General features: G+C 40.0%; 1 protein-coding gene across 2 annotated transcripts in view; it reads left to right on the top strand.

The window, feature by feature from the left end:
• The first annotated feature begins 10,864 nt into the window (after positions 1-10,864).
• The window catches only part of KPNA4 (karyopherin subunit alpha 4), a 58,846-nt gene continuing 52,244 nt past the window's right edge, over positions 10,865-17,466 (top strand). Inside the window, exon 1 of one of the 2 annotated variants that reach the window (XM_036242707.1) lies at positions 10,865-11,240. In XM_036242707.1, coding sequence (XP_036098600.1) covers positions 11,172-11,240 — 69 coding nt within the window. In that variant the 5' untranslated portion in view covers positions 10,865-11,171. The remainder of the gene's footprint in view (positions 11,241-17,466) is intronic. The other variant, XR_004956796.1, reaches the window with a different exon arrangement.

Raw genomic sequence — 17,466 nt, 5'->3', positions numbered from 1 at the left:
TGCAGTACTTTGTGATGAATGCAATCCAAAGTGTGTTTAAAATTATTCCTGAAAGAAGCTGGCATACTAGTACTGCTGAGATTGGAGATTTTCCAGCATACCCTTTGGGTCACTTCACATGCCACGAGAGTGCCTCCAAGAGGACTGACCGAGATTCAGTGAGGAGACAGAGGTGTGCGACTCCCAAAAGAGACTTCCATGCCAAATGTTAATTACTTTTAAAGAGGTTTTACAGTAGTGTCTACCAGGACAGATAAATGATGGGTAATTTTTCCCTCCTTTTATGTGACAAGTAAAAGTATAAGAAAAAAAATAAGAACAAAAATTATAAACAGGAAGTTTCTATCTCTAGAAATTAAGTAGCTCTTTTAGGCCACCTAGGTATCAATATTTTTTCTACTGCTCTAAATGGTTCTATGATATCCTTGAATATCCAAGTAATAGTAAACTAGTCATAAATTGACTTGATCTGGCTACAAGTTGAATGTTTCCTCTGATGCTTCTATTTATAAGTAGAACTAAAAACCTGGGAAGTCTAATTTGGGATCAGTGTGGTAGCTTATGTTCTCATCAAGGTTTGATTAGGCAGATCATAGGGTTATAGCCAAAAGGCAAGAGAACACGACATTCTAATATCTAACGGGCTCTAAATAAGACGATCTAACACTGATCGGCTCTGATTCTTACTAGTTATGAGGACAACAAAACAGGGCCCAATGAGTAGTGAGATGACACAGAGGTGAAAGGACAAGGGTTTCCAGGATTCAGCCGAGTGGGGCAGGGGTGAGAAACACTTTCAAAGGTCTGTTGTTAAAGATTTTTTGAAGTCCATGATAAGGGAGTCAGTGGTGACCAAGTCTAAATGACACACCAGGAGTTAAAGACCTTTGACTTCGTAGGCATTTGGAGAATCTGTTGAAACATTTGAGAAGTTCTTCAAGAGACTTCAGGGTTTTGTATAACATAGTGACAGAAGTATAAATAGAAACTGATAAATCCTATGAGGTATTGTGTATTTCAAGACTACATTCTGTGCCTTAAAAGTGTTCAATATTGTACTATTTTTAATTAATTTCCCAGAATTATATGTGTATAAATGGTACTACATGTCACATATAATGTGTGCTCAGTAATAAGGAAAAACAATGAATAAATATATCAGAGTCCATGTACAGGATTATCCAAAGCAGTCATCTGTCTTAGGACATCAGTTCTGTCTTCATTAAAGTTATTAAAATCACTTATATTCATGATATTTAATTTCAGCAGTCTTACTAGCAGTACTATTCTCTAATTTCAAAATAGGACCCCAAATCCAAGTATAAGATATTACAGAAAGTAGAAATCTATCATTTCCACAAATGCCAAAAAAACCCCACCAAATCTCTATTTAATGTATTTGCCCTTTGTTATCTCCACAGATATTTAATTGTTTCTACCTTAAATATTACAATGACTTTTTTAGAAAAAAAGATATTTTATGCACACATGTGTTTGACTTTCTAAATGATATCCTCTGAAGATGGAATGGGCTGATTCAAGAAATACTGAGTTCCCCAGTAATGAATATGTTGTATTTCATGAGAATTCAAACACCAAATAAGTAGTTGAACCAGATAACATTTGTGCTTTCTTCCAACTCTGAGACATCATAAATAGAAACAATTCTTATAGGTCTTGAACAGGACAGAGTATGATAGATAACAGGGAGAATGGAGAGGAGACAAAAGAGACACTATGAAGATATCTTATGAACTCAATACAATTTGCCATTGATTGAACATGTAACATAGAAGAAAGAGATGAAGAATTAAAAAAAAAAAAAGCAAACCCAGGGTTTTTAGCTCAAGAAACTGAACAACACAACTAATAGAAATGAGAAAGAATAAAGAATTAACAGTTTTTTCCCCATTATTTTTACTGTGAAGGAATCCCCCTGAACAGGGTGACTAAAAATAGAGAATTTAACTCTGCATTTCTATTTTGTTGATATCAGAGATGGTTCCAGGAGATCAGTCCAGAGGTGGCAGGTAACCCCACTCCTGGCTGGACCATGAAAGCATGACCCTGAGGAAGAGGTTGGTAGAGGGAAACCAGAATGCCTAGCAAATGGGCTGGAATTCAGGAACAGATCTAGAACAGTTAACAGAGACACATTCTGCCTCGTTGGGAATTGACAGAACTGAGACAGGCCCTGAACCTTCAAAGGAGCTAGGGGAGACGGTGGCAGAGGATATGAGAGTTAGCTTACAGTGAAGAACTCAGAATATACTTCACAGACTCAATGGAGCCAGTCTTTTAGAAGAATGTCATTAAGAAAATGCTATTTGAAAAAACTCAAGATAAAAACTGGAAGCAGAAAGGGACCCAGGAAAATACTGCAAAAATCCAGTCAGAAAGTAAAATGGAATTGGATACTACTGGCCTGTATATCTTGTCCTTGAAACATTGTTTGTTTCGGGTTTGTTTGTTTGTTTTATCCTCACCTGAGGACATTTTTTTCCATTTTTTGTTCTGATAGAGTGGGAGGGAGAGAGAGGAAGAGAGAGAAACATCGATGTGAAAGGGACACATCGAGTGGCTGCTACCCACATGACCCAACCAGGGCCGGGGACAAACTGCAACCGAGGCACGTGCCATTAGTGGGAACCGAACCCGGGTCTCTCTGGACTGCAGGCCGATGCTTTAACTGCTGAGCAAAACCAGCCAGGGCTGTTACCTTTTTTTTTTTTTTTTTTAAGTAAGTGCTATATAACCATTATTTTACATTTGCACGATTTTGAAATTTTGCATGACATATCATCACCTATTACTGTGATGCCTAATTATGTTTATTTTAACTCTGTTCTTACCTAGGGCTGAAACATCATATATGAGATGTTAGACCAAATCTAGTAGCTCTCAAAGTGTGTTCTGGGAACCAGTATCATCAGTGAGCAATTGTTAGAAATTCAAATCTCTCAGAGTTACTAATCAGAAAGTAGAGATAGAATCCACCAATTTGGGTTTTAAGTCTTGCAGGTGGTTCTAAAGCACCCTAAACTTGAGAACCACTGCCTCAGGCATGTCAGAACTGCACCTCTTTAGATCTTGTTAAGGAAAAAATACTCTTCTGTTTTCTTTGTACTCACAGCACTACCCTCACTTCTGATCACCAAATGTGTAGTAGTTTTTTTCCCACATCAAACAATTCTGCAATACCTTAAGTGTCCTATATAATTTAACTCAATTTTGATACTGTTGGGAGATAGTGTCATATCCCACAGATAAAGGTCTCCCCACCTCACTTCACACACCAATCACAAGTTCAGGTTATCACCTGTGCTTCTGCCTGGCCAGCTATAAACTGGAGATTCATATAACCCTCTCCTGGCATTCGATTAATTTGCTAGAGCACCTCACAGAACTTCAAAAAGGTTTACTTACTAGATTACCAGTTTATTATAAAAGGATCTAACTCAGGAATAGCCAGATGGAAGAGACACACAGGGCAGGGTATGGGGTAAAGCCAACAAAACTTCCTTTCCATGTCCTCCTCGGGCTCACCACCCTCTCAGCAAATGGAAGCTCTCTAAACCCGTTCTTTTTTGGGCTTTTAATGGAGGCTTTATTATGAAGGTATGATTGATTAAAGCATTGGCCATTAATTCAACCTCCAGTCCCTCTTCCCTCCCAGAGGTCACAGAGGGGTAGGATGGCAAGTTCCAACCTTCTAATCACAGTTACTTCCCTGGCAACAAGCCCCCTATTCTTAGGGACTTTCCAAAAGTCATCTCATTAACATAAATTCAGCTATCATTGAAAAGGATTTGCTAAGACATTCATATTCATTCTGGAGTTATTTCTAAGGCCTGAAAAGCAAAGATGCCCCTGTAACTCTTACTACTTAGGACATTACAAAGGTTTTAGGCATTTTGTGCCAGAAACCATGGAAAAAGACCAAATATATATTTCAGATACATTTCAATATCACCGAGATCCAGCACAGATCTGTTATAGGTCAGGGAGGCAGTATAACTGTTTGGTCTGTTCAGGCTGCTATTACAAAATACCATAGACTGGGTGGCTTTTAACAGAAATTTATTTCTCACAGTTCTTTAGGCTAGGAAGTCCAAATTCAATGTCTGATGAGAACCCTCCACCCTTTCTTATAGACCACTGTCTTTTCACTGGAACCTCACTTAGAGAAAGGATGAGGGATCTCTCAGGGGCTTCTTTAGAAGAGTACTAATCCCATTCATGAGGGTTCCACCCTCAAGACCTAATTACCTCACACAGGCCCTAGCTCCAAACACCCTCACATTGGGGATGAGGTTTCATTATAAATGGTGAGGGTTTTGCAGCTAGTCAGGCCTGGAATCAAACCGGGGCTCCAGCATTTGTTAATCGTGTAGAGTCTTCAGCAAGTAGCTTAGGCTCTCTGAAGCTCAGGTTCCTCAAACAGGAAACAGAAATTATAATACCTACCTTGAAAGTGTACCATGAACACTGAAATTGATGTACCTACATAGTAATCAGGAGTGCTGGCTCTGGTGTCAAACCCAGTTCAAATGTCAGCTCTTCTATTTACTGTGTGATCTTGGGCAAATTACTAAATCTCTGTTTCAAATTTCTCATCTGTATAGTGACTAATAACATAGTTGTGCGGATTCAATGAGTTAATATATATTAATTGCTTAGAAGACTGCCTGCCACATAATTGTAAACAATAATTATGTTTATAATAGTAGAAATACAAATAATGATAACAACAAAATACTTCACATAAATAAAACACCTATACCTAGAATATGGTAGGTACTCAATATGTGGTAACAATTATTACTACTGTCATAAAATTCTTTCCTATAAAGCATAGGGTTTCAGAAGTTCCAGTATGTAAGCACCCCTCGATACTTCCACATATTCTTTTTTTTTTTTTTTTATCCTTATCCGAGGATATTTTTCCATTTTTTTGTACAGATAGAGTGGGAGGGAGAGAGAGAGAAACATCGATGTGAAGGAACACATCGAGTGGCTGCCACCCGCACGACCAACCAGGGCCGGGGACAAACTGCAACCGAAGTACGTGCCCTCAGCGGGAACCGAACCCGGGTCTCTCCGGACCGCAGGCCGACGCTCTAACCGCTGAGCCAAACTGGCCAGGGCTACTTCCACATATTCTTTACATTCTAATGTCTTCCCTCCCCTCTAAGCTCTATGGGTTACATCAATATCAGTTTCCTGTTTTTGACAGTGTACTATAGCTATATGAGATACTACCATCAGGAGTCTGATGTGGGGTCTGAGTGAGGGTATATTAAAAAAAAGATAGGTGTAGGAAGCTTGCCTGACGTGAGAATATTGGGGCAAGAGATTAGATTTATAACCCATCTACTCCCTAGTTTCTTATTTAGTCACTAGAATTCTAACCTTGCTCTTTACCTTTGGGTTACTGGAAACCATGGGAGCTTGACTAGGAGAGCTAGGCCAGACTCCCATGACATCAGGTCAGGTATGAATTTATAAAATATTTGATCCATGAAAATCTAAGTGCAAGGAACAATGTAATCTTGGTAGCTTCATCATTAGCACAGTTCCTGGTTATCTGTTATATAATAGCAGATACAAATAACAAAGACATGGGATGTATTACTCCCGACCAAGTTGTAAATTCAAATAGTTATGTTATGAAACCGTTGCCACATATTGTGACTAGGTTCTATGACATTCATATAAGTACTTATAGATTAAATAAACCTTTATGGGCTAACCTGAACATCTGCATCCTAGTTGTGGCCATGTTCTTATGAACATGTTTCAAAGAACTAATCTGTAAGGAAACTTGGGAAATACCATCCATTTGTAAGTCACTATATTTGGTTGATGCTATTAACACAACAGTTTTTTAACTGAGGAGTGATAGTGATCTTTCTAGGTTCACTGATTTCAAGTTTCCAAATAGTGTTCTATTTAAACACTAATGTCTTAGAGTTCTCATTACTCTCCTACCCACCAAGTTCCTCAAACTGTTAGACCTAGGAAACTTTGGTTGTTTTTAAGAAACACTTACTAACATCTAGTTCTGGGGAATTTTGTTTGAAAAACACTGTTCTAGGTCATATGATCAGTCTTCTTGACTATTTGGCTTCTTAAGCTGCTCCCTCTGTGGTATTTATATTTTAAAAATTAAAAATACAGCCCTGGCTAGTTTTGCTCAGCGGTTAGAGCGTCGGCCCGCAGACCAGAGAGTCCTGAGTTCGGTTCCCACTAGGGGCACGTACCTCAGTTGCAGTTCATCCCCGGCCCCTGTTGGGGTCGTGCGGGTGGCAACCAGTCAATGTGTCTCTCTCACATTAATGTTTTTCTCTCTCTCGCTTCCTCCCTCTCTTTCTGAAGATAAATGCAAAAGAGTCCTCAGGTGAGGATAAAAAAAAAAATTAAAAATACATAGGGTATATATTATATATATATATCTTTTCATATTCTGATATTTTAGACCCAAATAAAAGGAAGCGAAAACACACTTCAGAAAACCTATGCATGTCTTCCTAATAGCAATAAAAATAGATATCAACAAATGTTTGTACACATAAATTATAAGTTTCTCTCCAATGAATTAGTCAAAACTAAGCTTAAAAAACCAAGTTAAAGAAAAACTGAGTGGTTCACCTCTTTTAATCAAGTTAATATCAACAGCTAGACTTTTAAATCATCTCTTACTATTCAGGTACTTCACTCAAAATAAAATAGTTTTTCCCAGGCTCCTCAAGTTGTAAGCCAGAAAAGTCTTGGCAATAAAGAAAAATAAACGAAGTCCCCCAATACCTGATCAACTATGTTTTCCTAAGAAAATAAAGGTAGCCCTGACCAGTTTGGCTCAGCAGTTAAAGCACTGGCCCATGGACCGAAGGGTCACGGGTTCAATTCCTGGTCAAGGGAACGTACCTGGGTTGCAGGTTCAATCTCTGGCCCTGATCAGGGTAGTGCAAGAGGCAACCAATCTATGTGTCTCTTTCACATCGATGTCTCCCCCCACCCACTCTATCTAAAAAACTCAATGAAAAAATATCCTCAGGTGAGGATTAACAACAAAAGAAAAAAAATAAAGGTATACTGTATTACCAAAGATCCAATGTTTTTCTCTTAAAAAAGAACTGGTCCAACTATAAAAAACACAATTACATTTTAGTTAAAATTTAGCAACATATAAAATCACTTTTTGTTTCAGCAAATTATAGCTAGAGTTTTGCTCAAGAAATCACACATAATTCCCCAAACAGTAACAGAAACTATAAGAGCCATAGTCTAGATAAAGAGGGATTTCACAATATTCAGTTTAATGTATGTATCATGAGAATACTCCAAACTGCTTAAATTAAATAATTATCAATTATAATTCTTTTTGAAGTTACATTTGATCAATTAAAACCCGGTGTAAAGCTTCCCAAATCTTGCTCTCACAAATCTCTCCCGCAGAACACAGAAAGTTTCTTTATTCAGAAAAGTGACTCTATGAGAATTTCATGCCCTGGCCGGTTTGGCTCAGCGGTTAGAGCGTCCGCCTGCGGTCCGGAGACACCCGGGTTTGGTTCCCGCTAAGGGCATGTACCCAGGTTGCAGTTTGTCCCTGGCCCTGGTTGGTCGTGCGGGTGGCAGCCACTCGATGTGTCCCTTTCACATCGATGTTTCCTTCTCTCTCTCTTCCTCTCTCTCCCTCCCACACTGTCTGTACAAAAAATGTCCTCGGATGAGGATTAAAAAAAAAAAAAAAGGAGAATTTCATGACACAATGAAAGCAATCATCTCCATAATCCTTTAGACTTTTCTTATAACAAAGCAGTAACAACTTAGGATATGAATATCTATTTGAAAACAAGTCACATATATTGGCAAGCCTCCTTTTATATACACTGCGTTATTTCGCTTCACAGGTATTCCATTTTTTACATATTGAAGGCAAGACCCTCCACCAGCAAAAAATTTGCAACTTGCTTTATTGTGAGAATTGCTTTATTACAATGATCTCTAACCGAATCCTCAATATCTCTGCGGCATGCCTGTATGGTTTTTATAGTGTTTGGTTATAATTATATATCATATATACAAAAAAATTTATCAAATAGTCCATGTTAAAATAGTACTGATGGCTGAATTCTACTACTTAGTTCAGCAAATTGAGTTTCTGAACTCCAACTACAGTTGGAGCCACCATATATTGCCAATTAGGTTGCCAATCTGCATTTAGAGCTATTATCAATTCCAGGATGAACTTTTTCACTCCTCTGATAAATTATATATCTTCTATCTCAGGGGTGAGGAATGTTGAGGCCTCCAGGTCCATATTAGGCTCTCAAAATCAAACCAGGTAACATCACACGCTTCACCAAAGAGAAGAAATTTCAGCCATCAAATTAGGGGTGAGTTAATTAAATGTTTGACCAAATATAGCATGATAATTTTTAAGTTGATAATTCTGTATGGCCCGAAAATGATGTTACAAATATCCAAATGGCCCTTGGCAGAAAAAAGGTTCCCCACCCCTGTTCTATCTAGAACAACTGGAAGTACAACCACCAAACATGTAAACTGGATGGCAACAAACATGATAATTTCAAATGAAAAATTTAGGCCAGCAGACTACCTAAACATTATAATTAAAGATAATTGTTCATTTTAGTAAAGTGTGTCACAACTACTTTTAAACATGTGGTGGTGGGTGGGGGGATGGTTTGCCCTGAAACCCACGTCTTATCTACTCCCTGAACCTTAACCCTGGAATGAGCATGACAGCAAATTAAGAATTCTCAGAAGGAACCTAGTGTAAATTAGAAGCAATAACAACTCAATCCACATTTTTAATCAAGATGTGTTAGCCTGTTTTTAAACTTATGGAACATACACTCTGAGTAGCTTAGACTCGGGTCTTGCATACAATATGCCATGTACTACCAGGTGCTGGTTATGTATATAAAACAAATATGGTCCTTGACTTCAGAGAGCATATTGCCTAGAGAGGAAGACGGACCTTAGACAGACATTAAGCAAATAATAATAATAATAATAATAATAACAATAATAATAATAATAAAATAACTAAAATTACATGTTGTGGTTATTTCCTGTTTGTATTGTATCTTTCTCAGTGGAGAGCTGTGATCACACCTTTCTTTCAGGAGTATTCTGCAGAGAACCTCCAGTTGTTTAATTATCAGAGACAATCAATTGTAGCTGGGAGACATGAAGATATAATGGTAGACAATTTCATAACCTTTATCATGAGCGCTATCATGGAATTTATTCCAAAAAGTACAAAGTATTTGTTTATACATGCATGTTAACAAGATAACTTCTAATTATAGCATAGGAATTCACTATTCATTTGTTTTCTTGAATTCCACTCATGACAAAAATCCATGTTGGTGGAAAACACACACATATCCCAGCTTTTCAACTGAATTTTCTTATCCTTAATACATATTGAAAACATCAGTGATCCAGTGCAATATTACCTCAATTAAATGTCTCAGTTATAAAGATTTATAACAAACATTATCATTTAAAGTTAAAATCGGCACTGAATTTAAGTTAACCTTCAACGTGAATTATTTCCAGCTACAGCTTCTGTTTGCCTTGGTAGCACAAAGTATATAAAACATTGAGGACTTTAAAGGTATTATTCTCATTTAAACGTTTTAACTCCGCATGTTGTTCTACTAAAAATATATATACACACCAGTAATACTGGGAAGGAAAGGGGCGAGAAGTAAAAGTTCCCAAAGGATTATGAGTCAGGGTCATCTTCCCCTCCCCTATCTCGCCAAATTTAAACACATCCAAAGCAGCTACAGCTATACACACACACACACACACACACACACACACACTCTCTCTCTCTCTCTCTCTTGCTGACCTCAGTTGCTGCTGACTCCTTCACGTTTTCCTGCACATTTTAAGTATTATTAGTTGGTATTGAAATATATTTTTAAGCCGTTTCTTTCTCCCTTTTTATGAAATATCTGAGGACATTCTTTTGTAGTTTGTGTTATTTCTCCCTCTGGCAATAATACTCCCGATAAAGATGTATTTCCTTGGAATTTACTTCCTTTCTCAACAGTTAAAAATATTTCATTATTGTGTCTGGTGCCATAGTCCCCGCCTTACAGAACTTAGTACTTGGTGGCCAAGTAGCTACTTTAGGTCGAAATACCTCGGAGGTGGTATCATCAGCGCTTCCCAAGTTCCCACCTGTTGCAGGGACTTGGGTCAGAGGGGGTGAATTAGATTTAATCTAATGCGTCCTTTTCCACCCACCTTCCCTCCAGCTTTCCCCTTCACCTCCGGAACGCAAGTCACCCCTCCCACCCCGGCCCTAAGGCCCGGCCCAGGGAGAGCGGGAACCCACCAGTATGGGAATGGAGGTAGCTGGGGACCAGGGCACGGGAGTGTCCCGACCCAGCAAGAAGCCGAGAGGCAGTTGCCACTTCCTGTAAAGCCCGCAGAACGCACAAGTAATGCCCTGAAAGACAGGGAGCGACGTAGAAGAAAAGAACGTACTTTGACTCGGCTTCTGTCTTGGACCCTAGACGTCTGGGGTGGGGAGAGCTACCACTGGGGCGAAACAAGTCCTTCCCCGCCCTCTCCTGCCCCTTCCCACTTCTCCAGTCAAATTTTGTTCGCTTCCACCCCTTGGTCCGGGGGCACGTGGCCCCTCCCCTCCCCGCCTTGCCCGCCACAAGCCCCTTCCTCCTAGCGCCGCTCGGTTCCCGTTTTCCTTCGCTCTTCCGCCCCCGCTCTCCATAGTCCTTTCTGATTGGCCGAGCGCGCCGGGGCCAGGTTGGCCAATCGGCGGGCAGGGCTGGCGGTGATGGGCGTGGCCGCGGCGCCGGGGCCCTCAGATCGAGGCTGCCTCCCCCTCTCAGCCGGCAGCACATTCCGCCGCGGTTGCCGCCGCCCGGCCCCGCAGTTGTCTTTGCTCGAGCTGCCGTCGTGCTGGGGTTAGGGCGGGGGGTGGGACGGGCAGGGAGAGGAGAAGGCCGCGGCAGGGGCAGGTGAGAGAGGAGGAAGGAAGCGGCGGCGCGGCGAGCACAGCAGCTCAGGCGGCGGCCCGGTTCCTGGGAGTGTCGGTGCGGCGTGGTGGTTGGGGCGGATCCCGCGGGGCCCGGGCGGGGGAAGGAGTCACCGGCCCGGCCATGGCGGACAACGAGAAACTGGACAACCAACGGCTCAAGAATTTCAAGAACAAAGGCCGCGACTTGGAGGTAAAAACGGGGGCGACGGAGGGGTGGGGGCCGTGCACCTCGGACCGATCTCCGCCGGGACTTCGAGTTTGGGGAGTAGGGGCGGGAGCCGCCGCCGGGCCTCGGGGGAATGGCGCTGGGGGCCGGCCGGTCCGTGACGCCTTTCTTAACGCGCCGGGAAGTTTGTGTCGGGCCTGGTCCGCCTCCACCGGGGAGCGAGGTGCCGGGGTACGGCCGGCGCGGCCTAGGCCTGCCCGGCGGAGCCGGTCTGGCGCGGGTGCGAGGGGCTGGGCCGCGCCGCGCCGCGGGGACGACGGGCGCGGCGAGTGCGGAGGAGGCGTGCGTGCGCCGCGCTGCTTCGACCCGGTTGCGGCCCCCACCCCGGCAGCAGCGGAGATTCCGGCTTTCGCTCCGGCGCCGGCGTTTGGCGCCGTGGGGAGGAGTGCGGTGGGAGGTAGCGGGGCGAGCGTGTGGCGACTAAGTGGGGCTTGGAACTTCCTCAGCGAGGCCCGAGGCCTCGCCACTTAAAGGCTTTTTTTCTGGTCTTCCCGACTCTCGCTTTACCCCTGCCTCCTCCCAATATCCAAACTACAGGAGTCAACTTCTGCGTTGAAAAAAAACACCCCCGGCGTGAGAGGCCATCCTGGTGATGCTAACTGTGCCTTCCTGCGGCCTCTGTTTTACTATGGATATAGCTGATTAAAGATGTGGCTCACGGTGTGCCCTCTTCCAGGCAGAGGATGCCCCTTATTTCAGCTTGTTCACAAATCTCTTTACCCCTCCTGAGAGACCACCAGCTGCATTCTTACATATAAAGTCCAAAGGGTTATACAAAGCTTTCATCCTCTAGTCTACAGTATCCTTTCCCTCCACCTGCTGGTGGTGGTAGTGGGGGATGGGTGGGCTATAGAAGGGCACGGTCACATTTTGTTATTTTAAAGGGGTGAAAAAAAACAAAACAAAAATAAGCCCGAGGTCCTTAGGCTACTGCATAAGGTATGTGGGTTAAATACACACCACACAGATTTTTGATATATTTCTTCCATTCAGTTTTAAGAGTTTAGACAAACTGAGGTTGTTTTTTTAATCCATTCTGCATCTGAATCAGGAGTTTAGCTTTTAAGAGAAAGTGGTAACGTAGTATTTTTATGTTGTCCCTCTACTTTTTTATGCTGAGATCTTCGAATTCCCATCACCTGTTTCTGAACTTTGAGCATTTGCTTGACTGAGATAGTAACTATTTGGGGGGGATTTCCACAGAGCCATTTGATCTCTAAGGTAGTTTGTGCTGTCTTAGTGGGTTTCAAAGTTTAAGGAACTGTTAAGAGGCTGGGGCTAGGCTATTAATTCTCTGGTTTTTTTACGAGAAAAAAAAAAACACAAGACAAAACTTAAAAATACAAATACTACACAGTTACAGACTCCAGAAAAATAGCAATTAGGTGCTTGACAAATTCTTCCAATCCTTTTCCTTTCTCCAATTTTGGCTACATTTTAAAAAATAGCTTAATTAATACATAGTTCTTTTACCTTAAAATTTACCCATTTAAAGTGGCTTTTGATGTTTTCACATAGTTGTACAACCATAGTTGTCTAACCAATCACTCTTAGAACATTTTTATCACCCCCAAAAGAAACCCAAACTCATTAGTAATCACTCTGCAGTTCCCATTCACTCTACCTTTCAAGATTTGCCTATTCTGGACATTTCATATAAATGGAGTTACAGAATATGTAATATTTTGTGCCTGGCTTCTTTTAGGTAGCACCATGTTTTTAAGGTTCACACATGTTAACAAGAATGTATCAGTGCTTCATTCCTTTTTATAGCTGAATAATATTTCACTGTATGGATATACCAGTTTTTGTCCATTCATCAGTTGGTAGACATTTGCATTGTTTCCACTTTTTACCTATTATGCATAATGCTGTTATGAACATTTTATGTACACATTAAAAAAATTTTTTTTTCCTTTATTGATTTTAGAGAGAGAGGAAGTGAAAGGGAGAGAGAGAGAGAAACATCAATGAGAGAACATGGATTGGCTGCCTCCTGCATGCCCCCCACTGGGGATCAGGCCCACAACCTTCGCAGAATGGAACTGGCAACCTCTTGGTGCATGGGTCGATGCTCAACACCGGCCGGACTATGTACACATTTTTGTTTGGAACTATGTTTTCTTTTCTCTTTGGTTTACCAAGGAATGGAATTATTGGGTCACCTGATAACTTTGTGTGACATTTTGTGGGATTGCCAAACTGTTCTTATAAGTGATCCTTATTTTTTAAATTGATGTTCCCCCTTACTGTGTATCTCTTATGCTTTAGTCAAAATAAGGTTAAGTGCTGAGTCTACATTAGAACAATATTGTGATATATGATTTATAAAAATAACTATATATACACATGAGGCAGACTTTTTTTTTTGAGATGTTCATAGTGCCTTATGGGCTTCCTTTGCTAACTTTGATAACCTTGTGTGTACATTAGAATAGGAATATTTCCACTTTTCCACCTAAGAAAATGACAAATGACTCTAATGGAAAGTCATACTTTTTCCTCACTTGTAACTTTTCAAAGTTTTACATGCCTGTATTGAGATAGAAGCATCTTTTATTACCCTTAGAGCACACTAGAGTGGCCTATTTTATGTATTTATTAATTACATATATGTCTTTGTCTCTCAAAACACTTATTATGCACATTTCCTCCCACTTTAAATATGGTTCTGTGTTATACTACAACAAATTTTTAGACAATTCTGCTTTTTGGTTTGATTGTGATGACATCTGTTTCATTGAGAGGTCTTCAGAAAGAGGTAAGGGCCAATGCTGTCCAATGAATTTTATTTAATCCGGTATTTCCAAAATACCATTGCAATATGTAGTCATAGTAAAAAAATTTATGAAATATTTTATGTTCTTTTCATACTAGGTCTTCAAAATCTGGTTTGTATTGTACACATACAGCTATCTCATTTTGGACTAACTACTTATCAGGTGCTTTATAGCTGCATGTGGCTGGTGTCTACCTTACTGAACAGCACAGATATAGCATATAGAGTGAAGTCACTGTGGCATTTTTCAGTTTGATCTAACATTCTTTGGAAATTATGAAGAATACAAAGCCCTAGAATTTAGTTTAATCTGATTTCTAACTTTGTGATCTTGGGAGAATCAGACTTAGGGTTCTTTTCGCTCTAAAACTAGAGATACTTTACATCTGTTTCATGAGTGTTGTGTAGTTTAATAGGTTAATGTTAGGAAGATGCCTAGCAATTCTCTGAGCATTTTATCACCTTCAGCTTTTCTCATTTGGGGGGGAGGAAAGGAGGTTAATAGGATTCAGTATAATTTTTTCTTTTACTCTTTTATTTGCAATTGACTCTTTGTTTTTTGTGTGTTCATATATAATTTAAGTTGAACTTAAAATTAATGGGGAAGCTATTTTATGTAGAGATATGTTATTGCTCATTGAAGGGCAGTTTGGGCACAGGGAGTCAATGACTTTTCTAAAGTCATAATTTCTAAGTGTTAGAGTGAAAACTGATTCATAGCTTCCAATCTGATATTCATTCGTATCTTTCATTCAGCCATTCTGGCTTCTCCAAAATGTGGTCATGCTAACTTCTTGAAAGACAAAAGCATCAAAGAAGGCATATATCAATATCCATTTAAAATAATTTACAGGAACTGTCAGATGATATCCAGTCTTGGCTTCTTTCATGTGTAGTAGAGGATTATCATTATTAGTTTGAGAATAGAAACCATAGGGAAAAGATGCAACACAGGAAATGGGTAGTGACCAAACTTCAAATAAAAAAATTTGTCAGGATAAAGCAAATTAAGCTTACCTAGTTTATGTTTTTATGTTTGTTTTTTGTTTGTATTGTTTTAATCCTCACCTGAGGATATTTTCCCATTGATTTTTAGATAGAGTGGAAGGGAGGGAGGGAGAAAGAGAGATAGAGAAACATCAGTGTGAGAGACACATCGATTGGTTGCCTCCCACATGACCTGACCAGGGCTGGGGATCGAAACTGTAACCCTGTTACGCACCCTTGACTGGAATTACACTCAAGACCCTTTGGTCTCCAGGCCAACACTCTAACAGCTAAGCCATACTGGCCAGGGGCTCATTTTTGTTTTTAATCCTCACCTGCGGATATGTTTTTCACTGATTCCAGAGAGAGAGAGAGAGAAAGAGAGAAAGAAACATTGATTGCCTCCTGCATGAGCCCCAACTGGGAATCAAACCCTCGACACTTCGGTGCATAGGACAGTGCTCTAACCAACTGAGCCAGACAGACAGGGCTCATCTAGTTTATGTTTTAAAAGTAGAGGGGGAATTATCTAATAGACTTCTTAAAAAATTAACTTTATTGGGATGACATTGGTTAATAGTAGTAGACTGTCTAGTAAACCTACATAATTTTTATAGTTTTTTATCCAATTCTGAGAGTATCCATCTTTGAATTAGAACATAAGTTATGTTCGAAGAATAATTAGATCTTATAAACAGAACTTCAAGAAAAAAAACTTAACCCTGAAAACAAAAGAATATTAAAATACTACAAAAGTGGAAACTTGTTTGTCCGTACAACATAAAATATGAAGTCAGCTTGGCCTTCTTTTTTTTTTTTTATTAGTTTTATTGCTTTTTAAAGAAAGAGAAACATTGATGTGGAAGAGAAACATTGATCATCTATCTCCTGCATGTGTCCTGATCCGGAATCAACTGGCAACCTTTTGGTGCACAGGACAATGCTCAACCAATTGAGTCACACTGGCCACGGCCAGCTTGAACTTTTTACAAAATAGTTTCTTGGTTGGCAGGAGTTTAATAAATTCATCAGCTATTTTGTTTAGAAATGGCCTTGTTGGTTTGTTAACCTGTACAGGATGAAAAGCATTGTTACGCTATTAAGTCTTGTTAACTTTTAGAGACTGACCTCTCTCATCACAAATCTTGGAACATATTTACTGTACTTAAAATAACTACTGTCTAATTTTTCATATAATATTCCAAGCGTGTGACACTGAAATATCTGATAGAAATATAGTTGGGAATTAAATAATTATGTTTTGTTTGTTTGTTTTAATTTGTTTTTATTGACTTTTTTTTTAGAGAGAAAGGGAGAGAGAGATAGAAACATCAATGTGAGAAACATCGATCAGCTGCCTCCTGCATGCCCCCTATTTGGGATCAAGCCCGCAACCTGGGCATGTTCTCTGACGGGGAATCGAACCGGGACCTCTTACTCCATGGGACATTCATTGCTCAATCAACTGAGCCACACCAGCCAGGCTAAATAATTGCTTTTATGCTTCCTGCCAGCTTTCCTGGTTTACAAGGCATCCAATTTCAGAATTGCTTCATTGATAATTTCCTTAGAGATACCAAAATGTCTTTGTTTTTCATAGTAACTAGTATGTCAGATGAATATATAAGATTAGAAAAGTTGTAGGAGTGATTTAGCTTTAAAAGAATGAAACTGCTTTAGAAAAAAATGTGTACGTAGTTTTTAAACACTGATTTCTAATATCTAATGGTGGTTGTAGGTCCTTAAAATATGTTTAAATGTTTATTAGAGCAGCATTCATCTACTTGAGACCTAAAATAACACAATGAGAACTTGTGAAATCTAATCTTGAATGACAGTTTTGGTACTTGCTGGATTAATTTTGGAACAGAGAAGTAGGATTGAAGACAGCTAACTTCTTGAGTACCTCTTGTATATGCTTTTAATTGTATTCTCATTTCTCTCAATCTTATAAGTAGGAATTACGATTCATCATATAGAAGAAAAACCCTAGAGTTAAGAGACTTTTTGGCATAACATTTAAGGGAATTATTTTTTTGTTTGTTTATCCTCACCTGAGGATATTTTTTTCCATTGATTTTTTAGAGAGAGTGGAAGGGAGGGGAGGGAAGGAGAGAGAGCCAGAGAAAGAGAGAAACATTGATGTGAGAGAGACACATCCATTAGTTGCCTCCTGCACATGGGAATCAAACCTGCAACCCAGGTATCTACCTTTGACTGGGAATCAAACTCTCAAACCTTCGGTCCACTGGCCAACGCTCTAACCGCTGAGCTACACCGGCCAGGGAATAATTTTAACCCACATGTGTCAAAATAAAGTCTGTAGTGTGTAGTACTGCTTCCTCTAACTTATCTCAGCCTTAGTACAGATATCAAAGTTGATTAAAAGATTCTATGTAAAAGCATCTAGCATAGTCCATAAGG

Source organism: Molossus molossus, unplaced genomic scaffold (assembly GCF_014108415.1).
Source record: "Molossus molossus isolate mMolMol1 unplaced genomic scaffold, mMolMol1.p scaffold_m16_p_5, whole genome shotgun sequence".
Taxonomy (NCBI): Eukaryota; Metazoa; Chordata; class Mammalia; order Chiroptera; family Molossidae; genus Molossus; species Molossus molossus.
Note: the sequence above shows the minus strand (reverse complement) of the source record. Positions and strands in the feature narration are given on the sequence as shown.